Source organism: Ptiloglossa arizonensis, chromosome 5, assembly GCF_051014685.1.
Source record: "Ptiloglossa arizonensis isolate GNS036 chromosome 5, iyPtiAriz1_principal, whole genome shotgun sequence".
In the NCBI taxonomy this organism is placed as follows: Eukaryota; Metazoa; Arthropoda; class Insecta; order Hymenoptera; family Colletidae; genus Ptiloglossa; species Ptiloglossa arizonensis.
Window position 1 is genome coordinate 9,468,618 of NC_135052.1, and position 21,347 is coordinate 9,489,964.

A 21,347-nucleotide genomic window follows, 5' to 3' on the forward strand; every position below is an offset into this window, starting at 1 on the left:
ATCCATCGATCTCACGATCTACCGCCAGAACCCACGCAACTGGTTGAATATCCCGCATTCTTGATCATTCGGGGTAAGGGGGCAGGGGTAGGGGGAGGGCGGGAGGATCGTCGGCGGAATAGTGGTTCAGCTGTTCGTTCTCAGAAATCGAGGCCTTTCGTTCGTGCAACGATGTCCAAAGTGGGCAGCCTGGATCGTCATTTTACTTTCGTTGCGGGTACACACTTTGCTTTCGTTGCGCCTACCTTCTATAGACAGTAGACGTTATTGTACTCGGGAGTAGAAAGAATCTTTTTCGATGATACGTATTAACGCAGCTGTCGTGAAAACGGAGTGACGCAGGGGACCTGTTGGAATCGTCGATCGGAAATATTTTCTTCGACAACTTTTACGTTGAATACCAACGGACGAATTTCTTTCAAACAATGGATCGAACAAGTAGGTAAAGACGAACGTTCGAGAACGATCGGAAAACTCGTTTACATTCTTGTGAAATTTCTTTTCCAGAGATAGCGGCTCGGTAAATTGGGACAATGTTTGCAAACGTTCCGGTTTGATAAATTGTGTAGAAGTTTGTGGAAAAATGGGTCAGACGAGAGTCGATAAAGATTCTCGTTTATCGCGAACGATGCAAACTCGATGCCCTCTTTGCGAAATTTCTTTTCCAGGCATGGCGGTGGATACCATTGAACGCGATCCGACATTGTAATTCCTTTGATAATTCGAGTTTCTCGTATTGTCGTTGGTCCTTTTGTTCGGTTCTATTTCCAACGATCGGAGATTACGCCCCGGTTGTAAAAATGATTCTCACCGTGAAGTTATCTCGTTGTATTTCGCTGCATCGGGCTCGCAATGCTATCTTGCTGTTTTATCGCCTCCACGTGACATTCGCGATGTCACGATATCACGGCATGTCTGTACGAGCAATTGTAAAACATCGGACATTACGTAGCGAGTCCGTTGCACAGGTCAATTCCGAGCAGTTTATCGTTACGAAAAGTGGTGTACTGCAAATTCAAGCAATGAGGTTAACAAGAGATCACGTGCCATTTATTCTCGTCAGCGGCTTAACTTGAATCTTATGATTTGTTTCTCGCGAGAAGAAAGAAGAATCGATCTATGGACATTTTCGTCGCGATATTCTCCGCTCGTCGACTCGTTCTTCTCTCCGATGACATTCGCATCAATTGCGCCCGATATTGTGACGAATTGTTTTCAAGAATTGATCTGGGAACGAGCGTTTAACCGACGCATTAAAACCATAGAATCGAGTTCAACCGGTTCGGTCGAGTCTACCGAAATTGATCATCGCGTAAAATCCGAGACAAAGACGGAGCTGGCTCGTGGAACTCTAATGGGAGAAACTACGAGAACAGCGGTTACTTCTCCGACCCTGATGCAGAACTCGAGAAAATGATACGCGTATCGATAAATTCGTAACGAAGAGAGCAAAAGATTAAATCGCGAGTAAAGCGATAAGGAAGGTTTTCGTTGCTGGACCGATTTACATAAATTGGCATCGATAATTCAAATAACGGTGCTGGTCTTCCGGCGAGATGCACCGCACTCCGTTGAGTCACTGGACGCTTGCTTTTCGACTCTGGAAAATGCAAATCGGACGTTCGGAGTGAAATTTCGAAATAGGAAAAATCGACAAATCGTGAACAACGATAACGAAAGGATTCTTCGCTCGTTTGACAAAATCCTTACCGGCGTGCGATAAATTTAACAAGGTTCGAGTCAGGTTGGAACGCATCGATGAAAACGACTCTTGAGAATCAATTTCGTTAATAATCCTTGTCGCAGCGATGAATCGAGCGATAGTCGTACTCGATAATTTACACGAGTTTCGCAATATAACGATTCGTTCTCGGTCTGTATTTGCTAAGTGACGGCTGACCAGCGGATGGGAATTCTATGACTTCTGCTCGGTTAAAGAGTTAAAGGTAACGAGAAAAAAAGAAAAAGAACGATTCGTTGCTTCACGAAGCACGCGTTATCGAGCGTTAACAAAGGGGATTAGAATTTTTGCTCGTTTAAATTGGCAGAATCGTGTTGAGCAAGGAGAAGACAGCTGACAGCTTCGACCGAAGCCTGTGACTACCGTTGAATTGCTTCCACACTGGACAACCGGGTAATTAGGATAGTTAGTCCGTGTCTCGGCAATGCCTCGGTTACGTAAGAATCAGTGCGTGAAACGCCAGTTTCCATTCAACTGGCGTCGAGCTGCTTCTTCGTTCTTGACTTCGCAGTCAACCCTCTCGCTATTCACTTTCACCTTTGACCTTCGGAATCCATGATCCGTCCACGAGTTGCGTTTGAACGTGCCCGATAGAACGTCGAAGTCATTGAACATCGATAGAAGAACGAGAACAAGAACGATATGTACACATGGGTGTTTGTCCAATTCGTTACACCGAAACGAGAAACGAGATTTTCGTAAAAGTGATCGTCGTTGAAGTAAACCTTGTCGATCTTAACGAGTATCCTATTCAACGCTTTCGTCCCGTAGGTTTGCGAATATTTTTAGAAACGTCTACAGTGGTGGTTGTAAAAGAAAAAGTATTTAAATACGTGTACTTTATAATACAAAAAATATCCAATATTTGCGATTGTATTATTTACATGGAATTGCTTAACATAGTACCATTGTGAGAATAAGTCACTTTAGACTTTACGTTTTTGACGAATAGAAATTCCGTTTTGTTAATCGTAGGTATATTATATCTTCTATTTTTCAAGATTTCAATTTATATATATATATATATGGTATGTTTAAAAAAAAAAAAATGTTTACAATTACCAGTGTGTTCCGAAGATGGCCGAAGAACCACGGTTGGAAAAGTACGCGTCGAGACTAACAAACGTGTATCTGTTGGTTACGATTGCGTTAGATCGACGTAAAATCCTAGTTTCGCGACGAGGTCTGTTCAAATCGAATGATAAATTTTTCAGCTTCGTTTCATTAACATAGTTCCAATATGTAATTCATGTACCGGGGTATACGTTGAGAATATTGCGTTCTTTACTGACGCAATGCAATTTTCTGATGCGATGGGGAGGTGGAATGTTTAAGTACCAGGATAAATGTTCTGCGCAACCTATCGACTGTAATGTATGCACATATTTATGCGCGATATTGCACATTGCGTAATATTTCTGACCTATTATTTTAAACTGCGGTGTTGAATATCGTGAAATATTTTGATAAACACTCGTACACTTCTGCGTACCTCGTTTACGTGGAAACGAAACATTGTACGGACATCGAGTTTTGATGACACGAATGATAAATATTTTGGCCAGTAAAATACCGTGGAAACTTATCGAAAAATATGTATCGATCTACATCGTTGTTTCGCTTATTACGGCGGTTTCGCGATTATTGTGGAAGAATGAATGTAAGTAATGGTTCAGTTGGTAAAATTGACCCCTCGAAGTAGAATTTTCTCGATGAATGTAATTTTTGCGTTTATCGCGTTTCGATTGTACATCCAATTTAATTCTCGATAATACACTGGAAATAAGTATATCGGAGGAAGTATAATCGCAACGACATTGTAGCGTTTATCAGACGCATTACCTTATCTGGTTGCGTCTGGTAAAATATTTCCACGTGCTTGGAATGGAAAACAGTTTTGCGCAGATAAAAGCAGTGTGTCGCGTATTTACGTTATCGCACGCGGATACAGGTCTTTCGATATCACTTTCTTTTTCAAGATGACAGACATCGAACAACGTTACTAAAAAATAACTTTTCCGTAAAGTTTGTCGATAAACGTACTGTACAACGAGGTAGAAAATTTTTGACACAAATGATACGACGTTTATTAATATCGAAACGAACAAAGTAGCGCATCTCTTTGTTTAAAGTTCTACACGTTAAGAGGTATTCGGTGTACACGATTTCAGTGTGGTTGCAAAAAATATTATTTTGCGACGAATCCTTCTTTGCGCACACGAGGAATCCTTATTTGTTCATATGAGAAATCCTTGTTTGTACACGCATGAGAAATTCTTATTCGCACAAACGACCGACGCTTCGCGTTATTCATATTACACGTTGTTGAAAATAATTTAGATCGATCGATTAAACGACTTTATCGCTTATAAATAAATACTAGCAGCAAATACTGAACAAGCCATTCGGTAAATCTGTTATACGAGCCTATAAATAGACAATGTTCCTCTTTTATTCTCGATAGACGATACCAGTCCCTGCATTTATCTATAAATCTTTCACTCTTGATTCTCAAGTACTTTAATTAAGAAAAACTAATTACTGTTTACCGAAGGAATCGCCGTGTAATAATTCAATACCGTTTTCAAATATACGTACAATTTCCTGTACAAGTTTTTGCCCAGGAAAAAGAAAAGATATTCTTAATTTTTCAACCGTTGTTGGTTAACAGTACTATTCTAGACGCTCGACTATTGGATCGTTCGGAAAATCATTTCACGTGTTTCATTTTCACCAAAAAAAAAAAAAAAAACGAAACGACTTTGCGAACAAAATAATCATTTTCACGACCAATTGTAAATTCTTTACTTTACAATTCTTCCACGTATTTAACAATAGTAAGTAAATTGGTAGTTGGTGAATAAATCGTGAAATTAATTCAGCACTAAAATTGAACAGTGCAAAAGTTTCGAAAAGAAAAGGAAGAGTAACAAAATCGTCGTAATTTGGTCCTCGTCCGCTTACGCGGACACTTTCGTGCTAAGAATGCGGCTAGTTCGTAGATTTTCGTCCTCCAAAGTGCGTGGCTCGTGTAACGCGAAATGTAGCCACTGGAAAACGTGTCAACGAAATGAATACATCAAACAGCGTGAACGCGGCGGCTAACTATCGTGCATTCTCGTCGCTGCTGCTCAATCGAGCAAACTCGCAGAAGCCGCTTATTTTCAGCCGGTTTCCTGGAAACCACCACGAGTCGGTCCTAAGAATCGCGCGTTCGTGTAATGATAAATGCATACTACCGACCATCACGTGCCACGGCCGCCGTTTCGAGAACAACTTTACCCCGGTTGCAGGGGCACGATGAAGTTTCGGTGAATCATCGATGTTGAGACGAAAACACTGCCGCGCTTCCAGCGAGAGGCGTCGACCTCGAGCTTCGGAGGAAACTTCTCCTTAAAATTTATTTTCCTCGCGCGAGCGAGCGAACGAGCGAGCGAGTCAGCCAGCCGCGTGTTGTCGCGACTCGTCTCTTCTTGTAATCGATGCGTTGCTCCTTTACGCACACGCTTCGTGTGTTCGCCGCTGCGGTCACCGTGACGCAAGAGATTGTTTTTTTTCCCCCGTTCTTCCTCGATACGCGGAGGAGTTCGAGAAAGACGGATCAATCTCGGCGGAGAGAAGGTTCGAGAATATCGTCGAGGTTTCTTGGATGTGGAGAAGTGGGGGTTGAATTTTGCACCTTCTTGGTTTCTTCTATTTTCTTGGAACTCCGATTACGTCTCGATAGCGTTACAGGGTATGCCGCAACGAGCGAGCGGTACAATCGAGACACGGCGGGAGGGGGTTTCAGGTGCAAAAATAAATGGAAAAAGTCGGCGCGAAATTTCGGTTTACGCCGTGCATCGTTTACACGGTTTTTCAACATTTCTTCCGAGCCAAATGCAGCGTGCGTAGAGAGCAGAAATAAAAAAAAGAATCTTTGTTTTCAATGAAATGAAAAATTTTATAAAGAGACTTATAGATAGGATCGTATCTCTGCAAGATATCTAAGAATTTGATAAATAAAAGGACGACAATTTATATCGTTTGAATTTCTACGAATAAATCGAATACTCTTTCTCTGGATCCAGCACCGTGCGATACGAAACGAATGACGTACGACCAGATTGACCGACTTTTCTAGATCAAAGTAAGGCACACGAGGATGTTAGGAATATTATTATAGGCGAATATAGATACCCGTGCTGAACGTACACCGTGAGACCTAAAGAATCGAGAGACCTAAATCTAATTTCACTGTACAAGTTGAGTGAAACCACAGTTGACCGACTGAAGGAAAATCATCATCACGCATACGTGGCAGCGGCTGATAACTGCCGGCCGGATGAAATCACGTATACGTGACAGCGGCCGTGAATGGGGTCGCCGATAAAAAAAATTCACACTCGAATAAAACATTCCATGAATAACCATCGAAATACACCCTTACAAATTTTCCGAAATATTTTCCAAAAAAATTCTCCCTTTAGAATCTACAGAGAGCTATTTCCTAAATCTTCGTCCTTAAAAATTTCCATAAAAAGTTTCTCGAAGAAAGTCCTTATACTTTACCAGCTTTTATTTTTTCAAATTGCTCTAAATTTTGCTTCGACGTTCAAAATGTTCATCAATCGTCCGATTATTGGTATCAGCTCTAAGCTTCTCCCGATCGTGACTTTCGCCGAGTTTATTTTCCCGCGTAGGGGCACCGCGGTTGTTTCCCGCGAGCGTAATTTCACCGAATCGCGTTACGTTCGCGCGAGGAGAATTACACACGCGCGTGTAACTTTCTCTCCGGGCAGGCAAGCTTTTCACCCTGGATTATTCGTTCGGTTTCCATCGACGTGTGACGGTGGGCTGGCCCGTGTGTCGCGACAGAGCCGCCGCGTATCGACGCCCGTAAGAATGCGCAATAAAACGAGGCGCGGAAAAAGGAAACGTAAAAACGTTCCGTTGACCGTTCGCACGTGATTGCATCTACTGCCAAGTCCGCCTGATAAGGAATATAGTAGCAGAGGGAAGTACGTGTGCGCGTTCACGTTCGTACCAGTACGATAAATAGCCATTGCACGTTGATGACTGCTGGATAACCAACACTTGCGACATCGTCCGTGTGTCTCTCTCTCTTGTATTAATACCCAGGCTCTGCAGGTTAATTGCGGGAATGGCCGTGTTCGTGTATCGTGGAACGAGAGACACCCGTGTGTACGGTAAACACACGAGCTCGTGGAAATTTCCGAGCGTATGTGAAACCACGCTCGAGTTTCGATCGGATGCATGGAAATAACGATGACGCAGCCGAATCGGGGGTGGATCATCGGTTTTCAAATTTTCGGATCGCGACGAGAGGGTACTACTATAGACGTTCGGAGAAACGTCGATGATAATAGTTTACGCAACCATTGTGTGAACACAATCGACGAGAGTCATAGAATGATCAGTAAGATTCTATATAAGTTCTTCGTGCTGATCTGCCCAGTAACAAATGTGGGTTACGAAGTTTGAATTATCAGAAAAACCCATTTTTACAATCTCGATTGAAATGAAAATTGACTACTGTGCGTTCGAATAATTATTTGTCATTGAATCGCCCCACAATAGGTATAATTTCCTCGAAAAGCTTGTTTGTGTTCGAAGATGGAATACTTAAGAGTTTTGCAATTTTTGCAAATAGGCTTTGTTCTGACAATTTAATTTCGTCTACTTTGACGTTGATCAAAGATTCTTGAAATTGGGGCATCGAATCGTCGATGTAGGGCATAGAAATGACCACAACTCGACCTGTTTCTGAAACGTTTCTAACTGTTTCTAAACCGTATGTTCTATTTTGCGTTGGAAAGATCTTGTCTTCGCGAATGTTACAAGCTTGGTTCTAACAGAGTTTTATTTCGATTTGATTCACGATCGATCGAGAGACCAATAAAAGTACTTCTGGTTCGAATCTTTGGTAAATTTTATGAATCACGAGTTTGATTACCGCACGTAGTATTTCGTATTTACGGCTCTTTCGAAACGTAAGCTACCGATGTGTTGATACTTTGATTTATCGAACAAGAAGAGTTGGCAGATTGCTACACTTGAGCGATGATTCATCAATCGTTGGAGATGAATCATTTTTCTTTCTCTTTTTTCAGATTTTATGCTATGATTAATTCGTTTTAGAAAAACCTGTAGTTTCGCGAGAAAAATACAGCACCGAGGTACATATATAATCGACGTAAGTTTCGGAGTCAGTGTTGCGTGAAGTTGAAACGAAGTACAGCACGAACGTAAACATACGTTAAATATACGGTATAAAACGTTCATTCGTTGGTCGAAAAGTGTTCATACTTTATTTATCGAGACAAATATTACCGTTTACGTCCACGTTCCAATGAATTTACATTTTCTCTACAATTCAACTGCATTATTGCGTCTCCTAAATTATGAGCTTGAAGTAGCACTTTTTTGTTTTTGTTTCCATCTGTGAATGAAACATGCTCGCATAGTGTTTACATTCCTTCTGGAACGATGATTAAGGAAGTGACACAAAAAATTAATAACGTATGCAACCAATTACTCGTGCAAAATAAGTAGCACTCCTTAAGGTGACATTCGCAAAATAGACGCCATCTTTGATCGCACCTTCGGATAATTTGTAAAACGATTTCTATCTTCCAATTGGTATTCGAATTCATGTAAATTCACCTCCGTTCGAGGTATCACATTATTTTCTATTGAACAAGATAATCAAACTTTTGTAATTTTTTCCTCGTTGAATTTACCAAAGTTTCTTTCCTATCGAGTTTATTTGCAATCGTATAGATTCCAAACGGTCGAATGTTATAAACGAGATCAAATTTTATACTCGAGAGAAGAAAAAATACTTGAAACGACTTCGTAACTGATATTTTGAAGCAGAATTGAATGAAATATGAACGGAGGTTCTCACAAATGCGGTTGGGAAAACAGAAGACAAGGGAAGATCGATTTTACGATTTGGAAAGGTCGGTTCTTCGGGTTCTCCTCCTCGACCCGGATTTTTTTGACCTGTTCGGGGTACCGTACGATTAGATTGTTCCAAGAGGACGTTTGTTTCAGTCTATCCCCAAGTTTCAGGTAGTTTCTTGTTCCTGGAATTTTTGCCCATCCATTCATCGTTGGAACATCGACCCTTTGTCTCCTCTCGTATATCTGACCGTGCAATACGATAATTTTCAACTGCGTATCATCGATTTAGACCTACCTCGATTCAAAGACCATTAAGAACGATTTCTGGACAATCGTTGGACAATTATCGGATGAAAAAAAATTCGTTAAAGAACGGTAAATCTAGAGTACGATACGAAAGTGTTCACAAGGAAGAAACCAGAACCAGAAATACGCTTTTTAAAAAACCACTCTCACTTTTTGATATAACCTGTTGTCGAGATAAATGAAATTGAGGGTACAATTTCAAGATTAAATATATCCGTATCTAATAAAACATTGATACGAGCTGATAATTCTCGATGAAAGAATCTCGAATCGTACATTTTTATATTTATAGTCGATAAAGATTTAGAACTCCACAAGTATACTTGGAAACAATTTATATTTGGAAGACGTCCAATGTAGCAAATATTCTACAATTGCGATGGCGGTAGTGTTTACTAAGCTATGTGAACTTTTTTCCCAAATTTTAGCGCTACGAGCATTTCTTTCAATCCCTTCTTTTTTTGTATTTTTGTATTTTTTGTTTTAAATTTCCAAGTTGTACGAAATCACGACACAGATCCGCACGAATTTTTTCGAATAATGAGCATGTATGTGTGTCGCATTAAAACGATTACACGTATTTCAATAACAAGTTGTGCATCTGATACCAAATGTGGCGTCGATTTGATAATAAATACTGATCAAACAGGTTGTCGATCTAGGTTGCACGTGGTGAAAGATTACGGAAGTAGCAAATCAAAAGTTGCGTAAAATACATAGATTAAACTCGACTTTATAAATGCAGTTTTTCCTTTTTTTTTATGAAATATCTTTTTAAATATCAACCCGTTTACCATACTGTGATAATTATTCATAAATATTATTGTAATTTAGAAAAAAAAATACACGAATAAATTCCTACTAAGGTTTTTCGTTACATTTCCATAAATTTAATATCGTTCGACAATTTCCAAGTGAATTTTTCCAACGTTCTATTTTCAAACGAACGAAACAAAAATTGGTCGATCTACCATCTTCGATTTGCAGTCACTTCGATATTGTAAACATCGTTTCAATTAATATCGTTACGCGAAAGAAACGTTAAATAACCGTATACAAACTTCTTTTTATCGTTGAATTTCCCTGCTCGCAAATTGTGCCAATTTATGACTTTGTGTACACAAAATTACGTAAAAGGTTTTTCGCGATAATACGGAACGAGGATAACGCGAATATCTTCTTTGCATAGCCCATGATTGAGACTCCGTGCGGATAAAGCAATTCTGTACGCTTCCTGTATTCCTGATTAGAGTCTATTAGATATAAATCATCACTATTGACCAACGATTTCCATCTACGTATTATCCGATTACATAAAGCTTTTGATGTCGTAATACCCGCGGAGACGTGCGTTTTCGGGTAAACGACGTATTGTTCGAACATCCTTCGGAGTTGCCACGATAGTGGCAGCAATCAACCATAATGTACCGTCGACTTACGTTCATCTTCAGGAGCGGTGATACGTCGTAAACCTTAAATCTCCGTTATTCGTTAAACATCGGATGGCAAGATCTATCCGGTGGTTGGTTGTTATTTACGTCGTTGATGTTCATTTCGCAAGTACTTCTCGAAACATAATTTGTTCGATGATTCAGCTTTCGTTATACCTCTTACTACCGATGCATCATCGAACGACACGAATCTTCAAACGGACACGTGTTGCAACAACTTATGGATATAATTTTCGATGTAAAAATAATCTCGAGATCCTCTTCCTTTAAGTTGATCGTTGCGTTCGGTACTACTCGTCAGCGCAGAAAGAAACTTTTGAATTTGGTACCATGAAAAAATTACATTTCATCCGACTTGAAAGCACCAAATTCATGTATTTATTTTGTAGTATCGTAGACTATAGTGACTAGTATTCGACAAAGAATACTTTACTTTTTTCTAGGTAGTCTAGTTTTCTTCGTCATAAAAATAACACTGCCTACACTCGAATCGTTCGTATTTAGAATAGATTCTTCATCGTCATTGGAAAGCTTCTTTGGTCCAAGAGAACAGTTTGTTTTTTGCGATTGATCGGTACAAAAATAGGTTTCGCTAGCGAAGAGAAGTTCTCTTTCGATAACGCGAACACAGTCCCTAGGAGGATCTGATCGACAAAACCTCTGTTGGCTAAAACTTTTCGAGAAACAGAAAAAAAAAACTTGTACGTTGAACGTTTAATCGCGAGATGCAGATTCAGCGAACCATCGATATTTTCGCGTAGACGTGGACACTTTCGTACAATTTACAAACGAACGCGAATAACTTGCGAAATGGCGACGAATGAACGCGAATAACTTACGAAATGGCGATGAGAGAACGCAAACGGTTAGGAGACGAGCTCAAACTGAGTGAAAATATATCGAAAAGTGGTTATCGTCGGCGTAACAAAATGTTTAATCCTGGTTCTCGGTTGTGTTACAGAATGCAGCTTCCGCGAAAGCGAAGGAAGCAGCCTCGACATCGGCGAACGCGTCCGGTAACGGGACGTCCGGTCACAATGGCGGTCACGCGCCCCTTCGTCGCAGCTACACGTCCCTGGTAACCACCCTGATCGAGCAGCATCGTAAACTGGATCGTAGCGCGAGCGAGCCGACGTCTCGCTATAAAACCGAGCTCTGCCGGCCGTTCGAGGAGAGCGGCACCTGCAAATACGGCGACAAATGTCAGTTCGCGCACGGTTACAACGAACTGCGCAATCTTGCCCGCCACCCGAAATACAAAACCGAGTTGTGCCGCACCTTCCACACGATCGGTTTCTGCCCGTACGGGCCCCGTTGCCATTTCATTCACAACTTCGAGGAAGCGCGGATCCACAATCAAAAGGTGAGCGCGCAACTGGGATCGACGCAGCCGAACATCATGGGTTTGAATCCGTTGTTGAGCGCCGCGGCGGCAGCAGCGGCAGCCGCAGCCGCGGGTGAGAACACTTGCAACGGTTCGACCGTGAATCAAACGGTTAACAGCGTCACTCTGCTCGAACAAATCGCAGCCTCCCCACAAGTAGCGGCAGCAGCGGCCGCGGCAACCCCGAGCCTCATGAGAACCAACTCTTTGAGCTTGTGCAGCGGCACGAACACGTACAATCCGCCGCCGTTGCTCAGAACGAATTCCCTGAGCTTGACTACGAGTCAGCATCACCACCATCACTCCCATCACCATCACCATCATCACCAGACCGGTTCGACGACGGTCAGCTCGGTGATCGGCGCCACCAGGCCGAAACCGTTGAATCTGAGCCCGACGTTCTCGTTAGGCAGCACCGGTGACTCTATCTCGCCGTCGTCGAGCCTCAGTCAATCGCCGACCAACTCGATGGCGAGCTTCTTCAGCGACGATTGCAGTCAACAACCGTCCGTAACGAGTCTAGCGACCACCGCGTTCAGTTTCGGTCAGGATTTCGGGTTACTACCGACGAGACAGAGCCCAAGCCCGCGGACGAACAGCGTATGCAGTCCGTTGGGCTCGGACGAACTTACGCCAAGGACACCGTCCCCGTTGTCGCCGAACGCCGAGTCCAGGCTGCCTGTTTTCAACAGGATCAGCAGCACCTACGGTGATTTCGAGAACTTGAAGATCTAAGGGAGCTCTCACGGGTCCTTCGACTCTTTGGTACAATATTATCTTCTGTTTTTCGTTTGTTTTTTTTTCTTTTTTTTTTTTTTCGTTTTTTTCTTCTCTCAAATTTCTTCCCACGAGGATATTCGCATAAACGTTGGTCAAACACACGGGTTCACGAGGACACGGTTCGATGGAAACAAAAGACGAAGAGCGTTGGACCCCGAGACGCTAATTTATCTATCGAAAAGACAGGAGAACGCGTGGGGGAGAAGGGGCGGGCTCTCCCACCAGACTCGAGGAGAAAGTTTTTTTTAAACATTTGAGCTGCATTTCTCGCGTGGGACGGATCTTCCTCTCCGTCGTACTCGGCTTCTTATTTAAGCGTTTCTTTTCTGTTCGTAGGACACGTTAGACATCTTATTCTCGTTCTTTAAACGATCGTCTCTTCCTTTTTATCATAATCGTAATGATTATTATTATTATTATTATTATTATTATTATATATTATATATTATCGCTATAATTAATATTATTAACCACGTTATCAGTAATATCACTATCGAATACTGAATATCGTCATTACTCTTAACTGCATTAGTAGCGTCAGTCACTTTCTGACTCCGACCACCAGGGCCGTTTTCTTCTCTTTTTTTCTTTAACTTAGACTTACGGTTCATTTAGTGGAAAAAGTCGAGATCGTAATCAGCCCGGATGTTCACGACCCGTTCGCGAGAACCCTCGGACACGGAACGGGGTGTCGGCGGACGAGAAAGAGAAATTGTGAAAAATTAGATCCACGGGAGCAAGTACAGAGGGTACACCGAGCGTGCAAAACTCGGTCGCGGTCGCGGGAACGAGAGTGGACGAGCCCAAGTTTCTTCCGAATCGTAACTTTCCTCGGGCGAGTTGTTCTTTGATCTCTCTTGGGGCCGGTACCGTGCCTCTTCTCGTTCCTCCGGCTCTTGCTCTCGTCCGCCATCTTGCTCTCGGTTCACGGGGGAAGCTCGCGAGAACGTGGCCGTCGCGTACGATCCGGGGCAGGTGAAACGTTGCAATATTCCAAAACACTTAGTACGTTACGTTTCTTTTCTTTTTCTCAAAGTCCCTTCGTTCGAAGGTGAAGAAGGGAAGGGAAAGTTGTCTCGAGAGTGAAAGGGAGGCGAGAGCAGCAACGAGCCACGCTTGCGCACGCGCGCGAGAGAAGCGACGCTCGACGCTCGACGCTCGACGCTCGACGCGAGCGGAGCGCGAATCGAGAAAGAGAGAAGGAGAGAGAGCGTGGCGCGTTGTGTCGGTATTGGGGCGGTGTGACGAAGCGCGTGAACAGATCAACAATCAAACCATGCTATGCAAATTAAGTGGCTTAAGAACTCCGATTGTCTTCCAATGTTAGAGCGAGTGAAAGTGTGTTTGTGTGCGTGCGTACCAGGCGCAAGAGGAAGATGGAGCGACGCGGCGCGGGTAAGAGCACAAGCGCTGTGGCAATGAGCAAAAGGGGGATAATAAGAGAAAGTGGTGCGTTCGTGAGTGTGTGTGTGTAGCATTACGCATGGGAAACGGCGTGTCCTCCGAGTGAATGAAAGTGTGTTCGTACGTAAGTTACACAAACGTTTGTGTTAAGTATTTTATAGGCGAGGAGTCGCGCTAGGGCTTTCGAGATCTATTCGCTCCGAAGGCGAACACGTTTTCCTTGACAACGCTATAGACGCTTTCCTTTTTTTTTTTTTTTTTTTTTTTGGTTTTACGCCCCTTTCTCCGTCGGTTTTCAACCGTGAAAATTTTTCTTCGAATTTTTACGGGAAGGGTCGCAGAAGGCGCATGAAAATTTTGCAACAGCTTTAAGTTACTTTTATGGAAGTTACTTTTTTATCAGATTTTTTTTTCTTCTTTTTTTTTTCGATTCTAAGATACCCGCGATCTATTTTTCGTTTTCCTTTCGCTTCTCGAACTGCAGAAATTGTCGGCGACGATCTATATACGCGTATGTTGGCTCGCTAGGAGATTTTGGTTTTTTGGCTGCTGCTGTTTCATTTCTTTTACGACGTTTCCTTCATTTTATCGTTTTGATGCGTCGACGCGAGGATCTGGCAAAGAACGGATGTTTACTTTACCGATTCTAGCGCATAGAAGGGTACGGTAAAATAAGTTTGAGAAAGTCCGAGAATCGATAAGGGTCCAAAAAACAGATTTCCGAGAACAGAATTTTTTTTCGTCAACAAAAGTAAAAAAAAAAAAGAGATAAAACCTCGGCGAATCACCGCAAGTTTTAATCATTCAACAGGAACTTCGGAATATTTGTACGTTTAGGGATATCGATGTGGCTTCCTCGCGGTGTGCCTTATTACGGGCCTTGATTACGAAGATAAGTGATACGAATGTGTGCGTGACAAAAGAGAGAGAGAGAGTGAGAGGGGGAGAATGAAAGGAATATCATTAATATCGTGGTGTGTGTATATATATGTACACATGTGTATATATATATATATATATACATTGTTCTCTCCCGTTAAAAAAATGTGATATGTAACTATTGCAATAGAAATATAAACTATTATTAAAAAAAAAATATTCTATTATAAGGAGCGAAAGAGAGATAGAGTTGAAACGAGTGAAAGAGGGAGAGAGAGTTGAATCGAGCGAAAGCGAGAGTGAATAAGAGCAACAGGGCAGCGTTGTTTCGAGAGTATACGTATCGCAGAAGAAAGTATTTTTCTATTCGCAAAGGAAATTTAAACAATTATGGGACTTTGTGTACAAGTAGAATAGATCATCCGTAACGCGCATCTGTTTTTCGTTCACCGTAATTCACTTTTAGAGAGTGAAATCGTCCCTTAAAGAAATTTTTTTATCGAATTTGAAATCCGTTCTAACCCATTTTACTATTAGAACAGTTTTACGATACGTAACGTACATTGTGCCGAAAATTTAACTACTCGTAACCTCCATCTTCGGGAACAGTTGTACGAAACAGAAAATTCAAATACATAAACATGTTTACCGAAAACTAGACATTACGAAAATACGGAATAAAAATGATAACGCTATCTATATCGAGAGGCGTAACGACATCGACGATTTTGAAACAACTTGAAATAATTTTTCAGATGAAATTCGTATTTAAAATTAACACTTGTTCTTATTTACCGATACATTGCGGTAAATTATATTCTTATAGAAAAGAAAGCCGCGCCAATTTTTTTTTTAGAACGAAACCGTATATTTTCTAATGCATCAATCGATACGGCTATTAGTTTCACATATATTTGTTTCAATATTATGCAGAAGTATAATATTATCTGCTTGGTCATTTTCTTCTTTTATGAAACCCAACGGTATTATAGTATGTATTGCGTAAATAGGAAAGTTGGAAAAGGTTATCAATGTCATGTGATTCCGCGTCGTTTAAATAAAACATATATCTTAAAAATTATTTCAACATCTTTGGGAAAAGAATTTCTATATTTCTTTAAAGAGGTGCTTTCACCTCTGAATCGTTCGAGTGAACGATGCAAAGCACGTAATCGTTGTTGGTAATTAAGGGAAGGAAAGTAATCAAAAATGAAAATTTCTATCGGGCTCTTAGAATTAATAACGAAAAACTTTTCGCCGAAAAACGCTTACTTCTGTCACACGCTGTCTTGTTGAGGATTTAGAAAGGAAGAAAGAAAGAAAGAGAGAATGAAAGCGTGTGTGTGTGTGCGTGCAAGAGAGAGAGAGAGAGAGAGAGAACAAAATAAAACGAAAGTGCCTAAATGACGTGGTTTCTGAAAATCGAATACATTTTGTATATATGCACACAACACACTTCTTATGGTAAACAAAAAAAATGTTTTCGTTTAATTTATACTTGAAAGCAAATGTTATTATAGTTTTAGTTCATTAATATTATTGTAATATTATTAATATAATTATTTTATTATTAATTATTAACTATTATTATTTTTATTATTATTATTATTATTATTATTATTATCGTATTCGCAACGCTGTACGCCTCAGTCGTATACGAAGTAGAGCCTCTGCTACTTCGACGAACAGCACGGCATCCATTTAATATTGTCTCCATTATTTATCTGGTCAATCGTTTCTTTTTTTCGTTTTTGTTTCTCTCCTGCTTTGTAACGATGAAATTATTTGCGAGTGCTCACACGTAGTCGGTTGCTTCGACGATCGTCGTTCAAAACTCCGAACTAAGGTCAATTAGTCCCGTGTCTTATCTAATATCGCCGATACCTTTTTGCGGCTCTATATATATATATACGAGTATATATATTTATATATATAAACATTATATTACGCTATTATTATTAATGTTATCACTATTGCTATTACTACTACCGCTACTATTACTACTACCGCTGCTATTACTACTACTGCTGCTATTACTACTACTACTCTACTACTATTACTACTACTACTACCACCACTATTACTACTACTACTACTACTACTACTACTACTACCATTTCATACTATTGCTATCGACCCACTACTACTATTATTACCATCGTTAGTGCTAGCGTAGCATTTCCGCAGATCGTTGTCATCGATCGTATCATCGTTTATTATCGTGATTCCGTGTCAAGAAACGAAAAACCCGCCTACCCCACCCCCCACTCCCTTTCATGCTGGGTTCGTTGCGTTGCGTTCAATCTTTGTACATCATCCCCATTATTTAACGAATACTATTTAATTTTCTTCTCCGCTATATATTTCGTAAGCATTTCCATTTCTCTCGTGCCTCCGCGCTATGTTATATACGGGCTTCCATTTCCTTTTTTGCTCATCATTTACGACGAAAATCTGCGCCAACGCGTGGACAAACGTTTCGCGGCATTCACAAGTTCGCGTAACGTCTCGAAACGAGCGAGAAATTTTTATTCTGCCCGATTGTTCGAGGAACTTCAGGGACGTAATCGTTGTCTGCCCTCGAAAATCATTTTACCGGAAGTTCTCCTCCATCGAGGAACGCTGCTCGCTATTCGTTGAACACGCGTTGGTTTCTCGAGGTACGGAATCGGTCTTTGTTTCTCTCCGATCGTTGGATCGGCAACGATCTCGAGATCGTTGTCGGTCGACGGGACACAAGTGGACATGTATCGAGGGAACCCAATATCCGATCAGAACCGTAGAAAAGTGACAATACGCGTTACACATCGCGATGTCTCTCGCAAGAGAAATTCGCAAATCGTTGAGATCTAACGGAAACTTAAGTTTCTTCCAACTAAAAAGAAAAGAAAAAATGGGAACAAAAGCGGCGACACGTGCCGTACCCCGTGTGATGTTTCGTGTCCAAAATGAACAACTTTAACGCGGCGATAGATTTTAATACGATTTTTGTCCGCGAACGAAACAGAAAAACAAAACGGATCGCGAAATGTGTCAACTCGTGCGCGCGTCACCGGAGTGGCGAAGTAGCAGCGAGCCTGGTTGCGCACGCGCGCGTACACACACGCGCGCACAGTCGGTTAGCCGAGCCAGAACGAGACGGACCCACGTACCGGTCGGACAGACACAGACCCACGTACGGGTCGGACAGACACAGCCCCACGTACGGGTCGGACAGACACAGACCCACGTACGGGTCGGACAGACACAGCCCCACGTACGGGTCGGACAGACACAGACCCACAGGGACAGAAAGACGGAGAGAAAAGAGCGCGTTTACCCGGCGCGCAGAGAGTGAAAGTCCCGGAGAGTTTCTTCTCGCTCGGTCGGAAGAGAAATAAAAAGATGCGTGGGCACGGAGGGGCTGGCCGAACGAGGGCGCGGGAGGGGGTTGGGGATTGTTCCACGCGCATTCTCCAAAACGAAGTCGCCCGGTACGTCTCTCTCGTGTCTCTGTCGCGGTCGAAGTGAAACTGGAAAAGAAACACCGTTCCTCTCGGCTCCGCGGAGAGTCGCGACTAATCGTACCGACGACGACCGACCGAAAGAAGCGGGTGAGTGGGCAACACACCGTTTTCGAAAGTGTCTCTCGCGATGCTGCCACGGGCTCCCTCGTTCATGCTTGTTGGCCGCTCTTACTATGTTTTCTGCATTCTGGTTATCCCCAAGGGTTTCATTTTTTTTCTTCTTTTTTTTTTTTTTTGCCCCAACTCCCCCTTTTTTTCTCTCCGATGAACCGGGGCTGGACGAGTTCGAGGAAGATTTCTTGGCTTTCGCGGACTGGGTGAATTTTTACGCGTCGGTTTCGAACGCGGTTTCTTTTCTTTTTATCGCGATCCGTAGCGGTTAAATCCGATGTTTAATTTATCGAAGGATTCGGTACGGAACGCTGGTTACCACGGGTTGTTGTCGCGTTTTCTTTGTCCGTGGTTCGAGGAACGAAACGAGGTGTCGCGAATCGAAACTCGCGGAGGAGGAACGTTTTAATTCGAGCGACCGATTCGTTCGGAGTTCGGCTACGTTCGATCGCGTCTCGTACGCGTTTCGTTTCCCAGCGCGGAGCGCGCTTTTCTTTTTTCTTTGGGGAGCTTCGTGTAGAGTATTTAATTTTTTTTACGTTTAGCGGGAACGCTAGTTGAACCGAATCGAACGAATGTGAGAGAGTTTTTAGTCGATCAGTTCAATGGATATTACGTTACGTATTTATTCGAATCGTTTTACCGGATCAAAAGTATGCACGTTCCTCGGTTTCGCGATTGTTTTTAGAGCATTCGTCGAAGCGAGCGTGCACACGTGCAATTAAAATCGAATTACCACGGTGTCTTCGTATCGCGGGGTTCTCGTCGAAAGCCACGAAATCTTTTCGAACGAGATTTCCTTTTTTTTTCCACGGTCTCTCGCAGTTGTCGTACAGGTTCACACGTCCGAAAGAATGTAGTAGCAAAACAAAAAAAAAAACACCTCCCGATCGAAACGCGCGGGGGAACTCGGTCGCAGCACTGAACGACGCAGAAATTCGTACCCTCGTGTTATAGACTTGACAACTTATACATATAAATATAATATTAATAATAAATAATATACTTTACGTTACGTCTCTTTTTTAATTTAATATATTTATTTTTTCAATCAAGTATTTATATATTTATACAATATTTTATACAAAACGTTCTTCACAGATACACGCTATAATGTAATACGCGCGTTACGGGCAAACGTAATGCGGCAGGTCGATCTCTTGGCTCTCAGAGGAAACCGATCATTCTAGCAACCCTCGCAACCACCCCCGATTATTATTATTATTATCTTTTTTTTTTGTTTTTTTTTTTTGTATTTTTCTTCCGTTTCTCCGAGACCAGCCACCACCACCCGAATATTATTTTCTCTCCCACTTTCCTTGGCCCCGCGGAAAAAAAGAACCGGTCTCCCAACCGGGCTGCTGCGCGGGCGTTCCCATCAAAACGTCAAAAAGTGTGTATACTTAATTTCTCCTTGTGATAAGCGACCGCGACGGTCGTTCGAGAAAGATTTTGCGCGGGAGATCATGCTCGACGAAAGTAAGAAAGAAAGAGAGAGAGAGAGAGAGAGAGAGAAAGAACGAAAGCGAGTGTGCGCGCGTGTGTGTGTATGTATGCGTGTGTGAGTGACAGTAGCGATACGTACTAAGAGAATGATAATGCGAAGTCGCGATTTGGGTGCCCAACATTGTTTGTGGTCGAAAAGGAAAATCGTTCGAACCACATGGACGCGCATGCTCACGAAGTCGCTCGGAAATGTTCGTTTCGATCACGATCGCGGCCATTGCCTCTTTGCTTTGGTACCACTTTGTCGTTGTTTGTTCTTCCGGGCCAACGATTAGCGTTTTAGGACTAGTTTTAACAGAGACGTTTTTTTTTTTTCGGACCGTACCCGGGAAAGCGAGTGTATCGGTTTTTACGGAGATTTCACGAGCGACGGAGCACGCGCAGTTTTATTTTTTTTTATTTTTTCGGCGGGAGGAAACGAGAGCAGAGTGGAGGAGCCGCTCGAACGATTTTTCGGTCTGATCCGCAATGGGACCGCAAAGGTGATAAATGGATGTGTAGAGTTTCGTGAATCAGAGGAATGGCGAGCCTTGATGAAAATAAAAAAAAAAAATAAAAAAACGATGCGCGCCGCGAAGTGAGGGCGGATATCGGTTCGACCGCGGACCAGAGCAGAATTTTATTTAGAGTTTTCTACCAAAATTTTCTTTCGACGATGATGAATAAAAAAAAAAAAATGGAAAATGAGAAAGAAAAATACTATCGTCGGAGAATTCAGAGGATATAATTTACGTTCGATTCTATTTTCTGTTTTTGACCGTTCAGCGAATACTGCTCTTCGCGGCTCGAACGGAAGTATCCATCTCCCGTTCGCGGCGACTTTCATTTACCGAAGGAACACACATACACGCAAGTCTCATGTACCACGAATGAAAAAATTATAGTTTGATAAGTATTGCCAACAATACACTATATATTTATAATACATTTTATTATTACAAAATAATGGAGTTTGTTCGATTGATTTCATTTATGCCGTCTGATCCACATTCCCAGCTTCCATTTTCTTTATCGAGAAAACTACACCCATCGTTCTTTGGTTTACACGGTGGATGTCGATTCCACGAAGGTACACCGTGTAAATCGAGATTCAACGTTCATAAGAGAAGACAAATAATTTACGTATTTATTCTTCCAAATGTATTTTTAACGTAAACAATTTCGTACGATAATTCGTTTTGCGTAGAAAAATATTTACCACGGTGTCGTGTTTGACGAGACGATTGAACAAAAATAGAAACGGTAGAATACTTCTGTAATGGGCACTGATCTTTGTTCGGGGAAATTTGAATAAACGCTTAGTTTGCAAAGATGAAAGATATCGTAAAAGATCTAAAAATATCTTCTAGTAATTAACTTGATAAGTCTCT

General features: G+C 41.9%; 1 protein-coding gene across 1 annotated transcript in view; it reads left to right on the forward strand.

Moving 5' to 3' along the window:
* The window catches only part of Tis11 (Tis11 zinc finger protein), a 40,751-nt gene extending 20,077 nt beyond the window's left edge, over window positions 1–20,674 (forward strand). The window contains exon 2 of the mRNA XM_076313087.1: window positions 11,369–20,674. Within this exon, the coding sequence (XP_076169202.1) occupies window positions 11,369–12,526 (1,158 nt within the window). The 3' untranslated portion in view covers window positions 12,527–20,674. The remainder of the gene's footprint in view (window positions 1–11,368) is intronic.
* Window positions 20,675–21,347: the final 673 nt, after the last annotated feature.